The sequence below is a fragment of the Plutella xylostella genome, chromosome 10, assembly GCF_932276165.1.
Source record: "Plutella xylostella chromosome 10, ilPluXylo3.1, whole genome shotgun sequence".
Lineage (NCBI taxonomy): Eukaryota > Metazoa > Arthropoda > Insecta > Lepidoptera > Plutellidae > Plutella > Plutella xylostella.
In genome coordinates this window covers 4460690-4483417 of record NC_063990.1, presented here as the reverse complement: position 1 = coordinate 4483417, position 22728 = coordinate 4460690, and the positions used below count along the sequence as shown (strand labels likewise).

The 22728-nt window shown below is 38.6% G+C and overlaps 1 protein-coding gene across 2 annotated transcripts in view; it reads right to left on the bottom strand.

The window, feature by feature from the left end:
- Window positions 1–22728, bottom strand: part of LOC105385378 — a 38538-nt gene that overhangs the window by 15534 nt on the left and 276 nt on the right. For both annotated transcript variants that reach the window (XM_048623476.1, XM_048623475.1), the window contains exon 2: window positions 568–715. In XM_048623476.1, the coding sequence (XP_048479433.1) occupies window positions 568–715 (148 nt within the window). The remainder of the gene's footprint in view (window positions 1–567; window positions 716–22728) is intronic.

Here is a 22728-nt window from a genome sequence, read left to right as displayed (position 1 = left end):
ACACAAACCGTTCCGACTGCCGAAAATAAACTTCACCGTCACTCTTTCTCTGGGTCTAAGTGGATGACCATAAAGTAGTTTAATTTGCGGGTATTAATGCACAATCCAAACAGAGCGATGTGAATCGAATCGAGAGCTGTATTATTATTGGCCAGCCAGGCGGCCAGACGTACAACGGTGTTGGCCGATTTTGGCATTAGACAGATTTGGCCACGGGTCACCACTCACCAGGTGAGTGATGGTAATGGACCGCAGACGGAGTGGACGGGAACGTTTGCAACGCTTAATGCTGTTATTAACGGAGATTATAGCTTTGGGGGGATTTAATGCATTTTTATTTGGACGATTGCTCTTAAGCTACAGCTTGCTAGCCTGCTATACGTGATCAGCTAGCCTAGCACGGGTCGCAAGACGCGCACATCAAGACGTGACAAGAGCACATCGCGTGGCCACGAGCGCGAGTGCGACGGAAAACTTATGTCACGTCTTGATGTGCGCGTCTTGCACCCCGTGCTAGGCCCGTCAGCTTATAACTAAGGTATGTATCATAGCCTCATAATGACTCACATTCGAGGCAGGTGGTGGCGTTGGCCCGCGCGTAGTATGGCTCGCACGCGCACGCGCCGGCCTCGCAGCGCGCATGCGCGGGCGCACAGTCCGCGCCCGTCGCGCACGGCTCGCCCAGCGACCGCTGTGGCCGGGTGGCTTCGATCGACTGGAAAATAAATGGTATTGTTTTAAAAAGGAAATAATTGAATGATAATCTGATTATTTGCAGTGAAAAACTTCCTACAGATATATAATTATCACATATAATCAAGTATGGCTGTGCCTGGTACACCAGTCGTCCTTGGTTTCAATGTTTTTATGCTATTTTTTTTAAATTACTCTATATATTTTATCCTCTTTTGAATAGTGCAATGATCTTGTTGCCTGGTACACCAGTCGTCCTTGGATTACCCTGGAAAAATGCCTCGTTCATAGAATATGACCTGCTATCAATTTATGGTTAGCGATAGGCGTACGTAACATATAATACTTTAAACGTTATTGCAATCTTTTGAAATAAATCTTTAGAATTTATCCAAGACTAAAACAAATTATTAATAAAAATTTATATCACGTTAAAATTTGAAAAAAGAGGACTTATTGTTATTTTGTGCTACGACGGCGTAGCAATAGAAAACTAATTTAGCTAATCATTGGCTACGCGGCACTGGCGTAGCCAAGCAAGGTTAAATTATGTACGTCTATCAACATTTTTATTGAATGATACACAACTGGTAGTAGTCCACATGGTAATAGCATGCCAAAATAAACTCGCGGGCAATAAAAAAGTTCCACTCAGAAAATGCAGACACCAATAATGGCCCCATTTTTTAATGAACTTACCTACTTCAATATTGCAGAATAGTCTTTCCCGTTTAGGAGTAGTTACCTGATTCGGTGCTATGTCTTTGGAATTTTTTCATTGAGTACTGGCGAAGTTTTAAAGTCCATACGTTTTTGCTAAAGTGTAATAAAACAAATAAGTGCCTGCAATACTTAATGTTTTACGCTTCGGAGCACCTCTACCAACAGAATTACATTACAGAATTATAATTTTATCATCTCATTACATGTAAAATATTCGTAAATTCTTGTAAATGGTTGGGGTACAGTCAGTTCTAACAAATGGTGCCAACTTAGACCAGTCTTACTAGAAGTAAGTACCTACTTATTTATGTGTAATGATTATAAATTCTGCAGCCAGACACACCATCTTATGTAAATTCCAAGCGATACTTTGCAACTCCTACGTAATTCACGATTTAAAATCCTCGGCGTATCGTGTGTCACATTGCAAATTGGTGTGACGCGGCCATTGTCGACCTATCCTCACTTCTATGAGGACATCCGTGTTGCCCACGTAGCTGTATCATCCATCACACCGAATCAACTTACAAAATTACTTGTCACGTCTTTATTTCTATTCCTAGACCCAAAATACTGTCATTAGTTAGGTATTTCATACGGTTACAGCTTTCTTAAACCTTCTGCTAACAGATCATCCATAAGAGTAACATGCAGCGTCGCGTCGTGTATGTTGAACCACTGCGTTCTGATTGCCTATTTTAAGAGCTAGGTCGGTTACTAAAGTTCTTTAAGAAATAAGTTCTTTCATCTACCTATCACGCAGCTGCTAAACGCAGATTACTGAGTTCGTGGTTATTTTTTAAACTAATTAGGGCCTTGTACCGTAAACTGAAAAAAAAAATTGAAAAAGCTGTAAATTATACTCGTACGTTCCGCCTTATAATAATAGCCCTCTGAATTATTGTTTTTAAATATGGTACTAAAAAAATCCTACTGCTCTTTTCCCAGTAAAGTTAGGTGTAAGAAGGTAGCTCTTTGTTGAATATTGAATTCGAGTTTAACAGATATTTAATATTAATAAACGGAAATTAATATTTTACCAGGTTTCAGGGTGCAATGTATTCAAAGTCCGGAAATAATGAGGTTATTCGGAACGGAAGGAGGGTTCCACTCGCTTACATAATTCATAAGAAACCGGCTTCATATCGATCACACCATGTTTACTCTATTTGTACAAGTCTATTCCATATTTATTTGTATCGTTAAGTGAAATTAAACAATTTGATTTGATTGCTATAGTTAACTACAAATTGATCATACAATAAACACGAGTTATCTAACCTAATCGGTACTTATACTGACTGCTTTGAGGAAAAAATAATAGAGCTCTATTACTAAGTACCTACCTACCCACATTTAATACACCTAAAGCAGCACCTACAAATGAACCTGAGAGTATGTGATTGTGCCGTATCTGAGCAGGCGGGCCCATGTAGGACCGACGCGCTCTACATTCGTAATAGCGATAGCCCGTCACTGCTATTTTCTTGTCAAGCCGTAGTAGTCAAATTCCGATCACGGAATCGCAAAAAATACTCCGTTACATCCACTCTATTGCATGTGGATTGCGGTTGAATCGGTCGTAGGTAATCACAATTATTCACCGAATCCTATCAAACGCGCTCCCTAAATAACAGTGCGAGGAATTGGAAGAGCACGAGTGGGCTCGAGCTTTCTTCAATTCCCAAAGAAATCAATATTACCACTTGTAAGGTTCACCGATAGTACCTACTTACATGTGAGATGAATTTCGTGCTACTCGTTGTATATAATTTGGAATTATTTACTTGATAGGTATGATGGGAATCGTAGAAATCGATCGAGAAAGCACGGGCAATATTGTTACGGAGAAAACTATTGTAGAAGTGTTGGAATGTTAACAGATGAGCGTCGGCATCGTGTGTATTCGATAATGATAGTAAAAAGTTTTTAAACGTAATGATGGTAGTATGACGTAGTGGAGTGGTCGCACTCCGCTGTGTACAGCGTGCTCTGTTCACCCGACGGTGACACTAACGAGTCTCTAAACGTTTCGTGATTTCAGTCAGACAATTGAGAACTTTCGTTCTTTTCTTCTGATGATATTATGAGATCGTTTACTTTTAGTTTTGTTCCACTAGGTATTAGAAAAAACTTTTGCGTTTCACCATTATTCAAAAGAATCTTGTATAGTCATACTTTTCCTTTCAACGGCTCTTTTAATAGATCTGCTGTGACCATGGCAAAATTTAAATACTTTACAGAATTTAAAGTAGACATTTTTTACATCAGATATTATGTGACGGTAAAATCTGTCACGCGGCGGAAATTTTTCACAAATTTCATGATAGATATCTGTAAAATTAACTGAAACGTACTAACAACAATATATCTCTCATAGAGCCTCTACCGAAACATATCATTCAGTTTTTAACGTGTAAGTTAAGTACTTACCTATGTTATAAGGGCTAAACTTTTTTTTTGGGTAAATATTTACATTCAGCTTTCGACCGACTCTTTATTAAGATTACTTTAGATATATTTATTGACAATAACTTAGCCTATTACAACATGTTTATGATCTAAATAAAGTAGAAGTAGTTAATCTTAAATAATACCGTGTTGGGGGGGGTAAATTAGGGTAAAGTAAAAGGGTAAAGTAAAATTAAATTAATCTAATAATCCGCCACGAGTCATACCTGGCCCAAAAGTACCCATAATGCTTGCAGCGTTACCTCTTTGAATAGCAAGAGAGAGCCTTTGAGCCAAGTACGACCCGGAGCGACGATCATGTCCTCGCGAGGCAATACGGCGGCCTAGATCCCTTATGAGGGCTTTAGCTTCACCACCCCAAACTCCGCTCGTCTCCACTGCTACAGGGACAAACAAGTAACGGTTTTTTAAATCCGTATACTTTTGGTGCTTTAATCTAGCGGCATTCTCAGCCGCCGAGCCCGCTACTCTTGCCGTTCCTGCTAAATGTGAAGCTGCAAACGTGCTAACACATGTGGCATCCCACAACAAGCTTCTGCCACGCTCCCAGGGGACCAGCGTTAGTCCATCCGGACGCTTCCCATCAGTGCGACTCAAACCTGGTGGTTCCAGGACGCACGGGATATTCGCCATGACCATTGCCCTCTTAATCAAGTCATTTAGCGCATGATGTCTTGGAAATCTACCAGCGCACTTGGGACAACTTAGACCATGATGACCCCTTGAGTCTACCAGTGCACCGCAAATACAATGATGCTGCTCACATATGTCGCAGCCGAGCCTTAATGCTACTGCTATTCTCAACGAGTCATCGTCCAAGAGGGTGCCCATTTGAGGAGACGGCAACGCGTGAAGCCAAGAGCCCGATTCAGGTTTTGATGAAGCCCTCACTCTCGCCAAATCTACACCTATACTGCTCTCCATAATTTTGTCCAAAACAGATTTGCACAGAACATCATCCCAGGCTTTCTGGACATCAAGGTGATCAGGCAATTCTTTTCCAGGACATTGAGCTTCCCAGCCCTCTAAAGCCTCAGTAACAAAAGGCAAGCGGAATCCGTCACCATTAATCGATAAGATCCGAGTGACAAGATCCACTACGCCGTGCGCCGAGGATAGGAAAGCCGAGAGACCGGTCTCTTTGACTCGTCTTATGCCCAGACCACCGTGTCTGATCGGTAATGCTGCTTGTCGCCACTGATCCCCCTCCAATTTGATGTTAAGGACTTGCTCCAGGACATTTTTGATACAGTTATCAATATTAGCTATGTTTGCTGGGAACAACCAAACTGGAGAAGTCCTCAGAGCATATGTCAGCTTCGGCATAGACAAACAGCAGCGAAAGATTGTAAGCGCAACATGGGCCGGTAACTGCTTCAATCCACTCACTGTCTTGTTGATTCCCTCCCTTTTGCCATCAAGTAGTGGTGGAACGCCTTCAGGAAAAATAGGGGCTCCCAAGACAGTAAAGTTTGCCTTATCCAACAGTTTGATTCCTGGGACTAGATTTGTTATGGTGGACAAGTTGGGGATATTCGGGCTGCAACAGAAAAGTTCACATTTGTTTCTATTTAATTCAAGACCCATTTCCTTAAACATGTCTATAATAGCTTTCATGTCTTTTTCCACCGTATCGATGTTTCCACCAATTGTCCCGTCATCCAAATACCACACATTCAATGGGGAAGCTAACGATTTAACGACATCATTAATGGCTAAGCTAAAGATTAGTGGTCCTAATGGGTCCCCTTGTTGCGCCCCAACCTGTGACGATATGGACTCAGAGTCATAGAACAGCTGGCTGGGCAACGAGTAACACTGGCTCAGAAATGGATAGAGAGTTGGAATGTGCTCCTGTATTTTTGATAGCATTCCATCTCGTTCAATGCTGTTGAATGCGTTTTTCAAGTCAACCTTAAGAATAATGTCATTAGATGCATTTTCACAACCTGTCATGGCGAAGCTACGAGTGGCGTGAATTGCTGCCTCACATCCCAAAGCAGTGCCATACCCAAGTTGATGAGGTTGTAGAAATACAGACATCTCCGATTTAACTGCTCGACCTCCAACCTTAGCAACCAACCGGCGAAAAACCGATCCTACTGCAATCGGCCTTATTCCTCCATCTGATTTTGAAAGAGCGCACAATGAAGCTCCATACAAGTATGGACAAACTTCCAGGTTTAGCATTCCCTTCAGTAGAAAGTTGCAGAGTCTAGTTAGAGATTCTAACAATTTGTGCCCATTATCACCTGCGGACACCGAGATCAGCTCCTTCAAGTGCTGTGGACGCAAGCCATCTAAACCAGCAGCTGACCCACTGTAAAAGGAGTCAACAGCATCAGCAACATCAGAAACAGTGACGGATAAGAAGGGTGAAGAAATATTTGGCTCAGGCGGAAAAGATAAGGGGCACGAAGGTGTCGGGTGTTTTTCTTTTAATGCAGTTATAGTTTCAGGAGTCCTGGGAGCCAGAGAGCTATCGGAGGTTAACAATCTGACTGCCCCACGTAAATCCCCATCATAGACTTTCGCTTCAATTGCCCTGTAAATTGAACCCTGTCTGTGTGTCAAAAAACTGTCGTCAACTATCGGTTCAGCAGAGCCGTTAACATTGTCCTTAACTTTAGCTGTAAGAGATCGCTGATCGACACTACTGGGAACCCTCAAGGCTGAATAAGGAAAGGTTAACAGATCATACCACTCCTGTCTGCCGTTACTTTCAACACAAAGGTCAATAAGATGAGACAACTTTCCAGCTGCCATACACCTTGCACCTTTAGGTATGTGTTTCAGCACCCGGATGTTTCTCCTCATAGAAGCCAAGAGATCAAAATTTGAAGTGACCTGAGCATTGCGGGGTGGGTTAAGGTTCGTAGCAGCAGGAACCGCTGCCGCTGGCTGAGAATGTGCAAGATCATTTTTATGTATACGGCCTATGTGGACATTCAAGCCACGGGGCACCACAAATTGCCGAGAAGATCCTGGGCAATGGGGACAAGTGGATGTTGGTTGGGTCATTGCAAATTAATTCATCATCAAGTAAATATGAAACCTCTTATTTAAATAAATCATACATTTACATAAATTCATCCAATAAATAATTTAGAAAACAGGCCCTTAAAAAAAAAATAATAATTATATCTAAGTATATTATATCTCTATGGACTAAAATAGTTATATCCTAGTAAGTACATATTATAAGGATCAGCATTATCAGCAGTTCTAAGGTGATAATGATGATATATTATAATTATGAGATCGTCTTATATCACTCATCACTTTACGGCCGTGATGTGATTTGGACATTTTTATCACTGGAAAGTATATTTGTAATGTTTCAAGGAACAAATGTGCCGCTGTGCCTTAGGTCGTAATAACGAAGGTGAGGATCACGAGTCTTCGATCAGCCGCGGGTCTCACACTACCACTTAGATTACTTAAGTACTACTTCATATTCAGCAGTTGAATGACTTTGCCTGACAAGACGTTTCTTTACCGAGAGGAGCGTCCAACAAAAACCCCATGCGTGTGCCTCCAATCCGTCTATCACACATTGTATCTTGTTTTCACTCAACGTGGGTTGTAATTACAGCATTCCTCCAAGTTGCAACATCCATTTACGTTGTAAGTATAATTTGCATCGAGATGATAATGTCAGGCGAACAAATGAAATGAGACTTTGATATCATTAGAGGGGCCATGAGAGCGTGACACAAGTGCAGTTTGCTCGCTGCTTTATGTCGCGTAAGTTTTGGCTTCAACTGTACAGTGCTCCAAAATTGATAATGCGCATAGAAATCTTTGACAGATCGGTTGTTTTCGATTATATGACACATGATATTGACTCCTATTTCTTTCGTTCAAGGTGCAAAATGCAAGTGTTTTTTTAAGGCTCGTACGATTTAATGATTCGGGTGTGAAGATCTGCATGTGCATTATTAATTTTGGACAAGTGTACATGGGTAGAGTGCAGCCTTTACCGAATGCGAATGCTTAGATAGAGTGAATATTGAATAGTGTAAAAATACGATGATGCTCCCTCTTTTGATGTATGCAATAACAGTCACATTAGCAAACAAGAGTTTGATAAATTCATTAGCATCAAAGAAGTTGAGTAAGTACAATAAACTGTCGAAAACCCCATTTGGGCTAAGAACCATGAGTTGCAATGTTGCATAAGATCATTATATTACAGCCATAGATCTATGGGATGTACAACATTGAACTCTAGAAAAACGTTAACTGTATCTTCATGGCATGAGAAAGTTTTGCCGTAGCGGCTACAAGTAGGTAGGTATTCATACTTAACACATGATGAGAATAAGTTGTGTTACAATGCGATACCAGCAGAGCTTTATAGGTTTATGTTAATGTCAGTCGCGGTTTGATTTTCAAATTAGCTTGTCAAAAATCCGATCATTATAATGACCGAATTCTTGTTCTCAACTGACTGTACTTACTGTAATTTATTTTAAAACAGAAGTGTGAGTGGATACATACTTAGATTTTCTGAGTATTGATATAATATATTAAAATCCCAAAAAATATGTTACTTATGCAATATTTATAGGTACTGAGACTTAAATACAAGTACCTAGAAAGTACAAAAGAACGTTATATTGAACGTGTGCGATGGCCAAGTTTAGTACTTATGTGAGTACCTATAGAATAGATTGGGTTATAATCTGCAGTTTATTTTTCTGTTAACGGAATTAATAAAGACGAATATAATAAATTTATAATTTTATAGCCATATAATTAAAGTTATAATTGATGTGTTTAATATGAGTTTATACCGTATAAACGCGAAACTAGAGTGTTAAAATGTAACGGATCGGAATAATATTCTTGCTAATTCTTAGGTACATACATTAGTAGAGCCATCAAAATATAATATAAAAATAAGTTAACTATTTATTGATAAGTAAAGGTAACCTATGCAAACATAAGGACAATGAGATGGGATGAGGTGAGATTAATTTATTTAAGGTTTGTTATTTAAAATGCAATTACATTTTCTTGCTGCTGGGCAAAGGTCTTGAATTTTTCGTAAATTCCATTTCAGTACATAGGTACCTACTCATAATTTTACGGTAAAAACTTACACTTACATTTATACTATTTATTTATACAATACATTGTGTAACATAGTTAGGTTTTTAAATTAAATTAAGATGCCATTAAACCATTGCAATGAATAAATGATTATGATTATGATTATGATAACCTAAAGGGTTTGTCTTGAACATAATTAAGTACGTGCCATAGTATAGGCATCGAGAAATAATAAATGTATGTATAGAGGTACACGTACGTGCAATTGTACATCTATAAAGGTCCTGGAAACGAGGCGGCTTTATTACAGGAAGCCTTCGGAAACCATCTTGACTAGATTAGCGAAGATTCTAATACTCCTCGCCATTAACATTGAGTATTTATGGTACTATAAACTCTTTCCGATTTATATTAATTCATTCTTACTCAAAATATAAACCTTTACTTCTATTGAAATTTTCCTCCGCTAAGAACCTATTTTTACCTATAAAAACAAAGGATAGTTATGTACGTATCCTATATTTTATGGTTCGCGTTGTGAAGAACAATAGGAGCTCTTATTTTAGTATGTGCGGATGTCGGCTGCCGTCGAAACTTGAACTATGGCCGTAGCCTGCGTGTAACTGCAACTGATAATAAATCATTGGCACCGGTTTTAAATAAGTATTTTTTATCTCTATTCCTTTTCTCAGGTCTGGTCTGAACCAAGATTTATCGTGTTTGTTTTCTAATATTAATAGAGCAACCCCACGCAAGGTGAATTTGAATAAAAGTAACATTCCAGGACTTTATTGCGGATCATTGCCGTTTGACCACACGGACGCGGACCGGTTGGCGACATTACTGTTCTAAAACACAGGTAAACGAACCAATTTGCATGGAATATAAATTTCAAGATACCAATCTATCGTTAACTTCTGGAACATCAATATGAATTGAGAGTCATTAGTTGACGCTTTGAAAAAGTCCTATAATGACTGCTACCGTTACGCAGGGTTCTAATGCCGCTACTGTCTATAAAATATTGATGTAGATGTTATCTGACTCTACTAAAAGTGTTAACACTTTTAATGCATGCTCCAAATGTTTTTTAAATATACCGTTTCCTAGCAAAGCAAGTGCCCACCCAAGAAAATTTTTTATACTTAGATACTTATGTACCTAATGCTAAATTCAGAGGGAGATTGATTCTGATTAATCATTTTGTAAATTACAACATCAATGATAAAGTTCATGTGATGTTTAATTATGAAATTAGAATAGGTTCCGCACAAATTCCACAAATGGAAACGATGAGATTGACAGTTGATTTGAAAACAATACTCCAATAAGTACCGAGATAAAACATTGCCCGTCCCAAGGGGTCATTAGACCTTGTCGCTGATAGATTCTTGTTTCCTGTGCATGATGTGAATGCCTTGCATAATGCTTGCTTGTGCATTGTTTACCAATCACTTAAGCACACGGAAACGTAAGCTCGCGCAAATAAAAGCTTTGCATGTCAATTGTCACAGAACTTCTTGATCATGTCTTGATCACACTACAAGACAATGATGTGACGTGTATGTGTTGAAAAAAACAATATACTTATCATACGTATCTTCTCTTTGAATGAATTGATACTCATTACCATTGGTACTAATTTAAGTTATTTTCATTTAAAAATGTGGGTAGTTACCTTATCATGGTAAACAAACTAGTACCCTACCTCTGATTTGGTGAGTATCTTATGTTCCTCTTTCATTTGTTTATATTTTATATCTCAAAACATTCAAAAGTTACTTAAGTACCGCGTGGCTTGTGAATCTTGATGCTTGGTATTCTATTCTATTCTATTCTATTCTCATAGGGGGTGAAGTTCCTGTACGTGGCTCTCTCGAGTGGAACCTTTGTACATATCCCCTTGATTTCAGCTCAGCCAGCCTAGCTCCCGAGTAAACTGGAGTAGCAGGCCTGGGTGTTGTAATAGCTGAGGTAGGCGCTCTGTTGGTCCAAGAATAGATAATCTTGTTTCTGTAGTAGGTGGACAAGCTAACAGAATATGTTCAACCGTCTCATCTACTTCCTTACATGTCCTACATAAGGGACTAGTTGAGTTACCTATGGTATATAAGTGTTTATTCACGCAACAATGTCCTGTTATTAATCCTACCATTAATGATATATTACTACGGGACAGGTTGAGTAAGTAGCGTGTAAGTTTATGGTTGTGTGATACAATAAACGCTTTAGTTTGTCTGCAATCTACACGATTTTTCCACTCCTGATTGTGTTCAGATAGTGTTTTATCGGTGAGAACTTGCCTTATTGCCTTTGATGACAAACTAATAAATGGTTCTGGCCCTATTGGTAGGGTATTTGATCCCATTCTTGCTAGTCGGTCAGCCTCGCAATTTCCTATGTTGTCGTTATGACTTTTAATCCACTGTACTGTTACATTATTTGAAATGCTTAGGTTTTCCAGTGTTCTGTGACATTCTAAAATTAATTTAGATTTTGTTACAGTTCTGCCTAAGGCACCTAAAATAGCCATACTGTCTGTGTAGAAGCAGATATTGCTATTTTTTGTGTCTTTTATTTGTGTAGCTCCGTCAAGTAGGCTGGCAGCTTCTGCCTGAAAAACAGTAGCTTTGTTCCCGAAGCTGACAGAGTATTGTAAATTAAGTTCCGGGCAGAAGACACCTCCACCGCTGCCCTTCTTGTTCTTGGCTCCGTCAATGTAGATATTGATGTCGTAATTGTTTTCGTCTGATGTGCCACACTGATCTCGCTGGATAGTGTAGCTTCTGTTGAAGATAAACGTCTTTATAGTAGTGTCGCTGCATTCAGTGGACCCGGGAGCCGACAACTTGGCAATGTCAAGTATGCGACTGTGTCCCTGTGCAGTAGTATTCGTTGACCATAGTCCCATGTTACTTAGCCTTATCGCCGCCGCTTTAGCTTCCTGCTTGATGATAATATCGAGTGGTGGAAGTCCTAGAATTATTTCTAGGGCGGCTGTTGGGGTTGACTTCATACATCCAGTGATTGAAACGCATGCAAGCCTTTGAAACTGTCGTAGTTTGTTTTTCACAGTAATGAGGTTCGATCTTTGCCACCAAACCACTGCTCCATATGTTATTATAGGTCTGACCACCGCTGTGTACAACCATTTACACAGCTTTGGCTTGAGTCCCCATTTGGATCCAACAAGTTTCCTAGTTTGGTATAGGGATATTGTTGCTTTACTTAGGGTTTTCTCCACATGTTTAGACCAGCTTAGGCGGTGGTCAAGCCATATGCCGAGATACTTTACCTCATTTGTTAACTTTAAGGTTGTATTAAAAAGTTTAGGTAGCTTTAAATTACCTATCTTAGTCTTTTTGGTAAATAGAACCATTTCCGTTTTGGTTGGGTTCACTGACAATTCATGTTTGTGACACCATTCCTCTATGATGTTCAGTGCAAGTTGCATCCTTTCACATAAGGTATTTACAAACAGACCGCCAATGAGAATCGTAACGTCATCGGCGTAGGCTATTGTTGTAAAACCTTTATTATTTAGATCGCAAAGTAGATCATTCACAACTAAAACCCACAGCAATGGAGATAACACTCCACCCTGCGGACATCCCTTTGCTACTTTGCATCTTATTGTATTTGTTGAAGTAAAAGATACTGTTCTTGATTTAAGCATATTTGTTACCCAGGCACTGATGACCGGGTCTACATGCTGATGTGATGCTTGGTAATAAGCTCTACGATACCAATGTAATCAGTAATAGTTTGACGAAGCCGTTGCACTACTCGATGTAGGTACACTCATTTAGATTCCGGCGATAGTTGCAACACAAAGCTAAAGTGCGAAGTAATGTGGGAGAAGTGAGATGCTAACGGATAAGACGCTCAACTTGAACTTCAGAAGAGTTAAGTTATTGAAGAAGCGTCGGAATGTTATTAACATAGCGCCAAGAGAGGAGATGGGGACGCCAGATAAAATAACTTTCTGCGACTCGCACTAATATCAAGTTACGGCCTTTAATTTGTCTGCACATTTTTTGCATCCTCAAATAAAGCGCTTTCAGCATTTTACGAGGTGTTGGAAAGGTATTCGCAATTAAGTACAGCCTCTTATCACATTTAAATAAGAATGCCTTACTTGCAGTTGCAAATAAAATTTAAATCCAACGTGTAGCTCAATATTAGCCATGTCTCTACATGCTTATAGGTACAGCCAGTCATGTGAAGATATTCCTTGTTCCAGACTTATCTTTACCGCTTCAATGGGTACCTATCTCGTACCCACATTCTACATTCTTTTAATTGGCTAGATCTTCGCAAGAGACAATTGCCTTATCGTTGCAATACCCACTTGAAATTATTTCCATTTATTTAAGTAGGATTTTCCCTCAATTGAAGATGTAAAAGTTTTACTACTTCTGGGTAAAGTACCTAATGAGCTAATGAGTATATTGTCATGTGAGCATAGAGAAGCTCACGTGAGAAACGAACCTGGATAGGTCGGAGAAGGCAGATATATAGTTACCTCTAGATATACTAGAGTCTAGAAATTTTCCAGAGGTCACACGCAGCGGATCGACAGGTCGCGGTAACTCTTCACCTGGCTGTAAGTCGCAGTTTATCACTAGCCGTGTCTGCGCCGGCGCAGGTCGCATTGTGCATAGCCCGTGCTGCCGCTTCCCATGAGCTTGCGCATGGTCATTGACCCGTCGCTGCCTCGGCTGTCAATGACAAATACTCACTACGCACTATAACACCAGCTTATCCTTCAATGATTGTCTAAATATATCTATCTCCCTTCACCGACTCGGACCCTTTCTGCAATTGATAATACCTCTCACAATGAAAGAACAATTGAAAGCGGTCACAGAACATAAACACGGTCAAGAGTTGCGCTTGAGCAATTTTATGAATGAAGTTGAAGGTCAGCGGGAAAATCAATTTTAATACCTACAGAAGGCCTATCAATTACAGATGTTCTTGATAACCTAGTTATGCAATAAAAAAACCGAAGAGAATGAACAAAACTTTTTTTAAATTCTATTTCTAGGAAAATTTGAAAACCGAACCATATAATGAAATCATCAAATTTTGTATATTTTTTTTGTGTTCTCAGTGGAATATCTTATGGATTTCAATGAAAAGCTCTTCCAGTCGTTATTGCAATTTACAACAACAAAAATCTCTTGAAATAACAGAATATAGAGGGAAAAAGTAATTTGCAATTGGATGAAATATTTTATTTATTTCTTGAAGTTTTCTCTCCATTGTGCTATAGTCTCATTTGTCTATTAGTTAAAGTAACTTAGGTATTTCATTGTTATGAAAAATGGTATCAGATGTTTTCTAGTGCGAAATATGTAATCAATAGGCTAAGCGCTAAGGAATTTAATTTGAAGTCATTGTGTAAATTTTTACTATTTTCTTGTCAATTGTGTTTGGTTTTTAACAATGCCTGGGGACATACCTGCACTATAATTAGAGGCGCAGCTAATCACCTAGCACAGAAGACGAAGTTATTTGAAATGCAGTTTCTAAATCCAATGGCATTGAACTTAGTACACTGATTATGTCTGATAATACTCGTTACTGAATCCATGAATCCGGAACCTAGAGTCAGCTAGAGTGATCCCACAGTTTCGGTTTTGTATGTCAAAGTTGAACCGTTAAGTAGTGCAGTTACGGTTGAGACGGATTCACGACTTCGCCAAACGCAACAATGGAAATTGTAACAAGATATAAATTTGATTAAACCGTTCATTCTGTGTGAAAGAGCTCGTGCTGAGCAATGGCCGCGGTCACAAAAACGAGACCTGTGGCACCCCGGCCGACCTCGCCGCTCCTACCGGGCTTTTACACTCTCAACTCGCTATTCATACACAGTTTATTGCCTAGTCATTTTCCGAAGCTTTTTGGATAGTTTGCTTTATTTATTTTGGCTCTTATCACCGTTACCTAATAGAAACTTTCTGTGTCATGCTGTTGTTATCAATTTGCGCTTGGATATAAAAACCTACGTAGGTAACTATCCATTAAAAAAGAAGTTTAGCTATCAATAGAACGTATAACTTACGCTCAAATGAATGGTAGAAAGGAGGTTTAATCGTTGATCTGTGTAGTGAATCAGTAATTTAGCAGTTCGGTGTGAGTGAGTGAGTGCACCGTGGCCTATGAGCCGCGGCCGCGAAGCCTCGACGCCATCGAATTATCTGCCCCGTCTCGGCACGACCGCTGCTGCAAATGCAACGTGCAACTAAAAATAATTGCGACTTTCACCTTATCAATGTGAAACATTTGCAGGGAAATCACTCAGGACGAGAGAGATGGTTCCGTTTCGGACGGAACGTCCGTATTCCAACAAATTCGCTTTGTTTTATTATTTCTAATTTTCTACTTCCATGAACCAAAGTAATGTTACCAAGTATTGGTTTGGTACTACATATACTCTATTCTATGTCATAGAGGTATGCCGTATGACTCTTGACTCTTGGCAGAGGCTAGATATACATAGGTACAACGTCTCAAGTGTACTTATTTGTGTTTATTGAAGCACTTGCGTTTTTCATAAAAACGAAATCACGTCGCGTCGCATGTCTCCACTGAAAACTGCGTAATGATGATAACGTCTTTATTATGGTTAATGGTAGATAAGAAAATAGCTTATGAAGGAATAAATGTTAATAATAGTAGATATCTCCCCTGAGCACGCACCCTCGAGCGCCGTCTAGACAACGGGAGAACTCACTTATAGCTACAATTTCTTATATCCGACAAGAAATATTTTTCAAAAAGGATGCCTGACAAAGTTAGTTTTAACTTCCTGTTTTGTGCGGCCAATTTATTTATACAACAAATAAATTGGCTAAGTGGGTTCTTTATTTAGTTACGGAAAAAATATCTACTATCCTGTAGAGTTACCAACGTACACTCAAGAGCAATGAAAAAGTTCCACTTACAGTGTAGTTACGAGACGAATAAGTAGAGTAGCCTTTGATTTGTTGTTTCATCATGTTGTCTATGGTTACGACGAAAAAGCTTCATTACCTAGCCCCCTAGATATCATAGTTGAATCCACATTGATCTAGTGATTAGGAAATAGCAATGATATTAATCAAATTAATTACATATCCTCATATAATTAGGTATCATTAATAATTATTTTCTAAATTTAGAAAGTGTTAATATTTATCCGAATTTCGCGCATAAAAGTTAAAATTATATTTATTGAATTACGAAATATGTTAATTATAAATATACTTAAGTACTTACCTAATCAATTATGTAAATTCCAGGTCTATCGACAATCGATACTTTTTACTACTCAATCGGGTATTCTTTATAGTTATACTTATTAGGATTTTACACTTGTATTTGGATGTTACACAGATAAATCTGCAAGTTATAAGTTAAGTTTAGATCACAATAATATACACTTTTATGTACTTAAGTACTTACTTATATTTTACAAGATATGCATTATATTCGGATTGCATCACATTTTATGTTACACCATGGTCATATAAGGCAATAGAAGTAACGTTTATGACAGTTCTCATCAAGTTTATGGCAGCCTCGACATCTTCCCCATAGAAAGTATCCGAAACTGCAGAATACTAATTTATTTCCCCGGCCAGCCCAATGATAGCCTATAATTGGGTATTAGAGGTAAATCCTGTATTACGAGCTTCCTGCCCTTCATGTTATATGTTCGTAATAAATCAGGGTACCTATGTCTGTCTATAAGAGCTATATTAGACCGGAACCCTCTAAATGACTGGACCCCATCAGGCATTTTGATACAGCTGTGGTGGCTGCAATCTTTTGATATAAAAACTCTTAGCATTTCGTAATACAGTCAAAGTTATGTAAGTACCTAAATAACTTCATTTAAAACACACAAATGTTATTAATTCGTTTTGAAACATACCTGCAACTACTTACAGTCGTCGAAATATAATAGGCCCGTTTGGACAGCTCCAAAATGTATGGGATGACAGCTGGTGTCAAACCAAAATCATAAAAAATCTAAACAATAAGTAACTTTTGGTGCTTTAAAAGTTCTTTTTTCTTTCGGCCGTTAAATAATAAGCCAGATTATGTGTCTTTTTATGTATTTAATCATGTAAATCCAATCCAAACAAGCCTATTATATTTCGACGACTGTAGGTACAAAACCAGTGCCTTAGTAGTAGAAAAAGATTGAGGCACAGTTAGAAACAATGAAGGTCTTTCATATCACAAAAATAACGTGGATTACAAAAACAAATGACGATAAACGTGGTCGTGTTGACAGCTACAAAGCTCGCTCAAACCGCAACAAATTCTGTAGTTTTCCAAACTAGGGTCCCATTGACCGCATTCGCCGCACGTCTGTCCATCGGATTACAAATATTACAGAAACGATGTAATTCGGAATTCGGACAATGATTTATAAAGCGAGGGTGGCAGCCACCCTCAGGGGTATTAAGTCGCCCACCGACTGTGGTAAAACTGCATTGATTTCTCGAAATTGGATACTTTGTAGTTTTTGACGTGGTGACGAGTTACTTGCTTTGCAACTTTGTATGAATATCGTATGTATGTATATAAAATATGTACAATATGTTAGTTAAATCTAAATGTGCGTCATTTTCCTTTCCAACAACAAAATATTATTAGGTACCTATAGCCAATCGAGATTTGGCATATGTCATTACATTTCATTTGCTAGTTTTGTTCGCGTCACTTTTTAACATTATCGGACTCTGCTATCTGCCGTCTAATTAAAACTGCTCGTATCTCGTATCTGCACACAAAAAGTTAGGATCGTAACTGTAAAATTAGCTTTTTAATTGATCTTAATTTCTTTTGTCTGAAAGGTAACTGTTTATTTTAGTCGTGGATCCCTGATAAGTGTTGGCATACCCGTCACGGTAAACTGGGTCGGGTGGTAGATCACTAGGCGGGTAGGTTGTGAGCAAGTTTTTGTTGGCTGTCACCACCAATACGGCCGGCCACTCGATTGAACACGTTTAATGCTTGTTTAATTGAATTAATCGCGCCGCCTCGCAAGAAATTAATGAGCATTTATACGCCGTGTAAACAGCTCGCGCTTTGATCGGCCGGAATGTCGACTGTGTTGACGGAAGTTGTTACGCATCCTAACGCAGTTTTTTTAATTTTTTAATATTGATAGATAGATAGGTACATTAAGGTAATAAATTGCAGTTAGAACTTTAGAAGTAATAATTCGAAAGTGGTTTTTTAATCTAGAAATGAAATCAGCCTACAAGCTCTCTTTGCTTTTAATGTCGCCTTTGCCTCCTCTACATTTCTGTCGTTTACGTAAACAAACACACATTTGTAACTGTCGTCCTCAAACTTAACCTGTCCGACTAGTTCCATAACTTCCTAAATGGTTATGTATCATCTCCGAAAGTTTTATTGCTTGTAGTATTAGGCTCACCTTTTGTACCTACATACGTTTGTTATCATATCATCACGCACAGCATACACATTCATTCGCTGACCGCGAGTCCGAGCTAATCACATACCTATTCCTTTAACGGTTAATCCAAGGAAAGTTAGCGATGGCCGGGGGCATTAAGGCACATGCATATATGGATCGATAGGGCACAGGCAGGTCGTAGGCACCGGGGCAGGGCGCTGGGGGGTCACTTTATATTAAGAAAAACGGAGTTTGTAAGTTTCTGCGCAAGCCGCGGCTCTATCTCGTTGTAGCGATCGATAGCACGACAGCTCTAGCTGGTTCGTATTTCGTTAGTATAGAGTAACCCTCTGAGACCGGCTCGCGAGTGAACCATTGATGGGCCGAGGCGCGCCGCGGAACGGTACCTGCAGACTAGCCGGCTTCATTCAATATGTCCACCGACTCCGATAGATATGCTGGGCGTAGGCTCTCCTGAACTAGGAAGTCTCGGATTGGCTCTATGTATAAGGGTTCATTTCAATAAATGTCCCTGGAAATTTATATTCGTCCTGGCGATTTGCAGGATTCCGTGCTTAAGGATAGTCTAGTGTTTTATTTATTAAGTAGCATACATGCACCGAACATAAACAAAATGTTGTAGTCCGTGTTAATAACTTCCTTGTTGAGTACTGTAATTTAGACAATCATAATATTATGGACAAACCAATTAGCGACAATGCAAATGTACAATTTAGTAGAAAGTCTTAGCACGTGCGGGCCAATAAACGGTACTAAGATCTAATTGACCATAGCCCATGACTAAAGAGACCATATCGAACCACAATTAGCAGTTGTAACTAATTAATCAGTAATTAAGTGTGCGGTAATTGACGAATGTCAGCTAAGTCAGCCATTTCACGTAGAAAATTTCAACGGGTCATAACTTAAATGGGTCTTGTTCTCATGACCTGAAGCTGTACCTCATATGAATTTTCTTTATAAATGTGTGTTATATGTATGTACTTATTATATACGCCTATAATAACTTATGGGCAACAGTACAGACCTAAATGTTAGTAAGTTGGCTTAATATAGTTTAAATCAAACTCTGTAAAGTCTATAAAAATATATAAATAATCAATATTTATAGTCTTCAAAACCTACGAAATTTATCAAATAAAAAAATCGCGTTTCTTGGATGGTCAACAATAGGCATTGTACTTTGATTAGCTTCATTTAGGTATCAATTGCAAATAGCTAGTTTCTTTTTAGTGAGGTGAGTGAACTTGTACCTGAAAGTAGATCGATATCATCTCGGCAACGATTAACCTATTCTGGAGGCCGTCATCACGTGAGAGGTTCTATTGCATTATTTAGCACCTCTCCAGACAGGTAGCGTTCAGGAGATTGTTTAGTCGTAGGGTTACTACCTATCTATTCAATTATTAAGTAGAAAGACCGAACTTCTGACTTGACTTTTAATTCTTTCACCATCAATTTATGGTCGTTTTTGTTAAAGTTAAAAGTTTCAGTCTCAGTGGTCGTAGAAAACTGTAAGGCCACGAAGGGGGTGGGTAGAGAAAGGGAAGGAAACGGGAGTGATTTCGGTAATTCTATTTTGATGTGTTTATGAAAAATGCTGGGTCTGGGATGAGTATCCTTTACAAGGAAACAATGAGTTTTAGGCGAAGCGAAGCTCGCAGGAAAATCAAATGTACCAACCTACGTAACTAGGTAAGTACCTATGTATGTGTACCTAAGGATGGCCTAAGATAACAAGGGATATAATCTGCGCTCTCCATCCTATATCACTAGTTTATAAATAAGCAATAAGAAAGAAAGTTGTAAAAACCCTAAATAAAAACGTCTCTACATCCGCAACTGCAGCGCCATCGCTAACCATCCGACACTATCAGAACATCGTAAACGAATAAAAAACCAATTTAAATCTGAAAAAACAAATTAACCATCCCATTATACAGTGATAATTGGCTCAGGGTTATCGACACCAGAACACATATGTGACCATATTTTTTTATGAGGGTTTTTGTAAACAAATCACTTTCGCGCGTTTTTTGCCGCATGCCATGACACGCGTGTGTTACGCATGATTCGCACTAACTAGGGCGGATTCTTTTCATTCATATGCTAATTGGATTTGCAGTGGAGGTACTTAAATTAAGTGCCAATTTATTTGGTGTTAATATTTCCGTAGGTACCTACATAACGTTTTGGGTTCCGTACATCAATCGTCAACATGTTAAAACGAAAATCATATTGAATCACACACACACGGGTGTTTGTTTTGAAAATAAGTACTGAAAAACCACTGCGTTTTATCTATGAATCGTTGCTTTTGCTTACTGCATATAACATTACAAAAGTAAATTATACTTACTAGCATTCATTATATTAACCCAGCTGGGGCCTATATTAGTAGTCCGCGATAAGCGTTAAAACGAATTATAAATAATTTAAGCACTCACCATCACGCAACCACAGAGTTTCTGTAAATCTTTTGAAATTGACCCTTACATTTAAGCTTCGTGAAGCTTCTATGATATGAAAAGAATAAGATATTTTTTTTACTAGTTCGGTGGTTGTAATTACAAACAATACCTACAGTGCCATGAATATAAGAGACATCCTGAGTGGACGCATTCTACAGGGTGCTATTCTACTTAAATCACTGCACTGAGCCATGCACTGGCTTAACAATGGAAAGAAACGCAGTACAGAACCCCTCGCGGCATTAATTAATTGTGGGTAGCTGACAATTCCCACGCAATGCTTTCATTTCAAGTGCAGCTTCCGCCGAATAACTTACAGCCAGCCAGTCCAGCATGCTACTGGCTAATAACTCTAGTTTGTTCTTATTTCTCTATGGTCTACCTGACTCTAGCTTATTCGGAATTCAAAAATATTTCTGTGGAATTGTAATTAGAAGAGCCATTAACGCGCGAGTGTTCCAGTACTTGGGCACGACGAGGGATTATATCAAGATTCTGCGAAGTATTTTTGTTTACAATGTCTGATTGGAAGGTGCAGTTTAGATGCAATTTTAAGAATGCGGTAGACACGAAATATTACGCAATCCGCAAATCTTAACATTCTTATTGCTATAATTAATATTTACTTAGATTTTTTTATGGAAATTTCAAAAAGAACTTTAAGTTTGTACCCAAATAATTGCATTGTGAATTGCTTAGTTCAAATCGAGAGCAGCACCAATCGATGCCGTTGTCGCCAGCGCCCGCGCACGCGCCACACTTCCAATCTTGTTTCAATTTAACGCATCAAAAGTGTCTACTTTCCTGTCAATTAAAAATCGATTCTGCACTATCATACGTGCACTTAAGTAGCATCGATAGGTAATCTCGATACGGTGCCGCGCGATTCAGTAGGAACCATGTGATCATGTGAACCAGAGTCAATAATTGGGTGCAACCGAGCGGCTTAGTAATTGATATGCCGATGCCGAGCTAGCGGTTCCCGGCTATCTAACTACCGCCCTTCGTACATGCGGCCAAGTTCATGACTAAAACCGATCGCCAATGCAATAAGAAGACGTTTCGAGTGGGGACTGGGGAGCCGCGGGATGGGGGGCCCACTCGTAATGTTTACATCGATATTTGTCGATGTTGCAATGTAATGGATACAGTTAAGAGATGGTTATCGCATCCGCACATAATGGGAGCCAAATGAATAATTATTGTGCATCAGTGTGGTGCAAGCTCTCGGAGCTATTAAAGTGAGATTAAAAATGATGAGGAAACGAGAGCTATTCATCATTTGTCATGTGTGTGTATAATTTATGTGATTGTATACCGAGATCTCAGTAATAAGTAAGTACATAATTAAATGAGATATATTGGGAGCTTATTATATCTTATAAGTCAGTACTTTTAATAACATCAGACTATTAACTACAGGAGGAACAAAATTAATTTTTTATGTGAGTAGGTACTTCAGTTATATTTTTTACCCCTATATATAATTAAATTTATTAACTGCCAACTGTATATTTTTTAATTAAATTGTAGATGCTTATAGCATTATATCCCCCTTTTTACACTAATGTTCATATTAATTTGTGCAATAAAGGATGTAATAAATAAATATTATTCAGACATCTTTGTTCTTAGTTTACTTAGGTTCCACTATATGTATATTTTTTACCCGCTGCCGCTGCCGAAAAGGCATAGTTTACAGTTTTAACCTTATAATTATTATGAATTCTGTTTAATTATAAAGAGTGTTAAATAGTTATCTTACCTACTGAGACGAAAAATAAATATGTAAGTAGGTACTTCAGTAAATAAATAAAGGAAATGATCATTTAAATTTTCAGGTTAAACCAAATATAAAAGTAA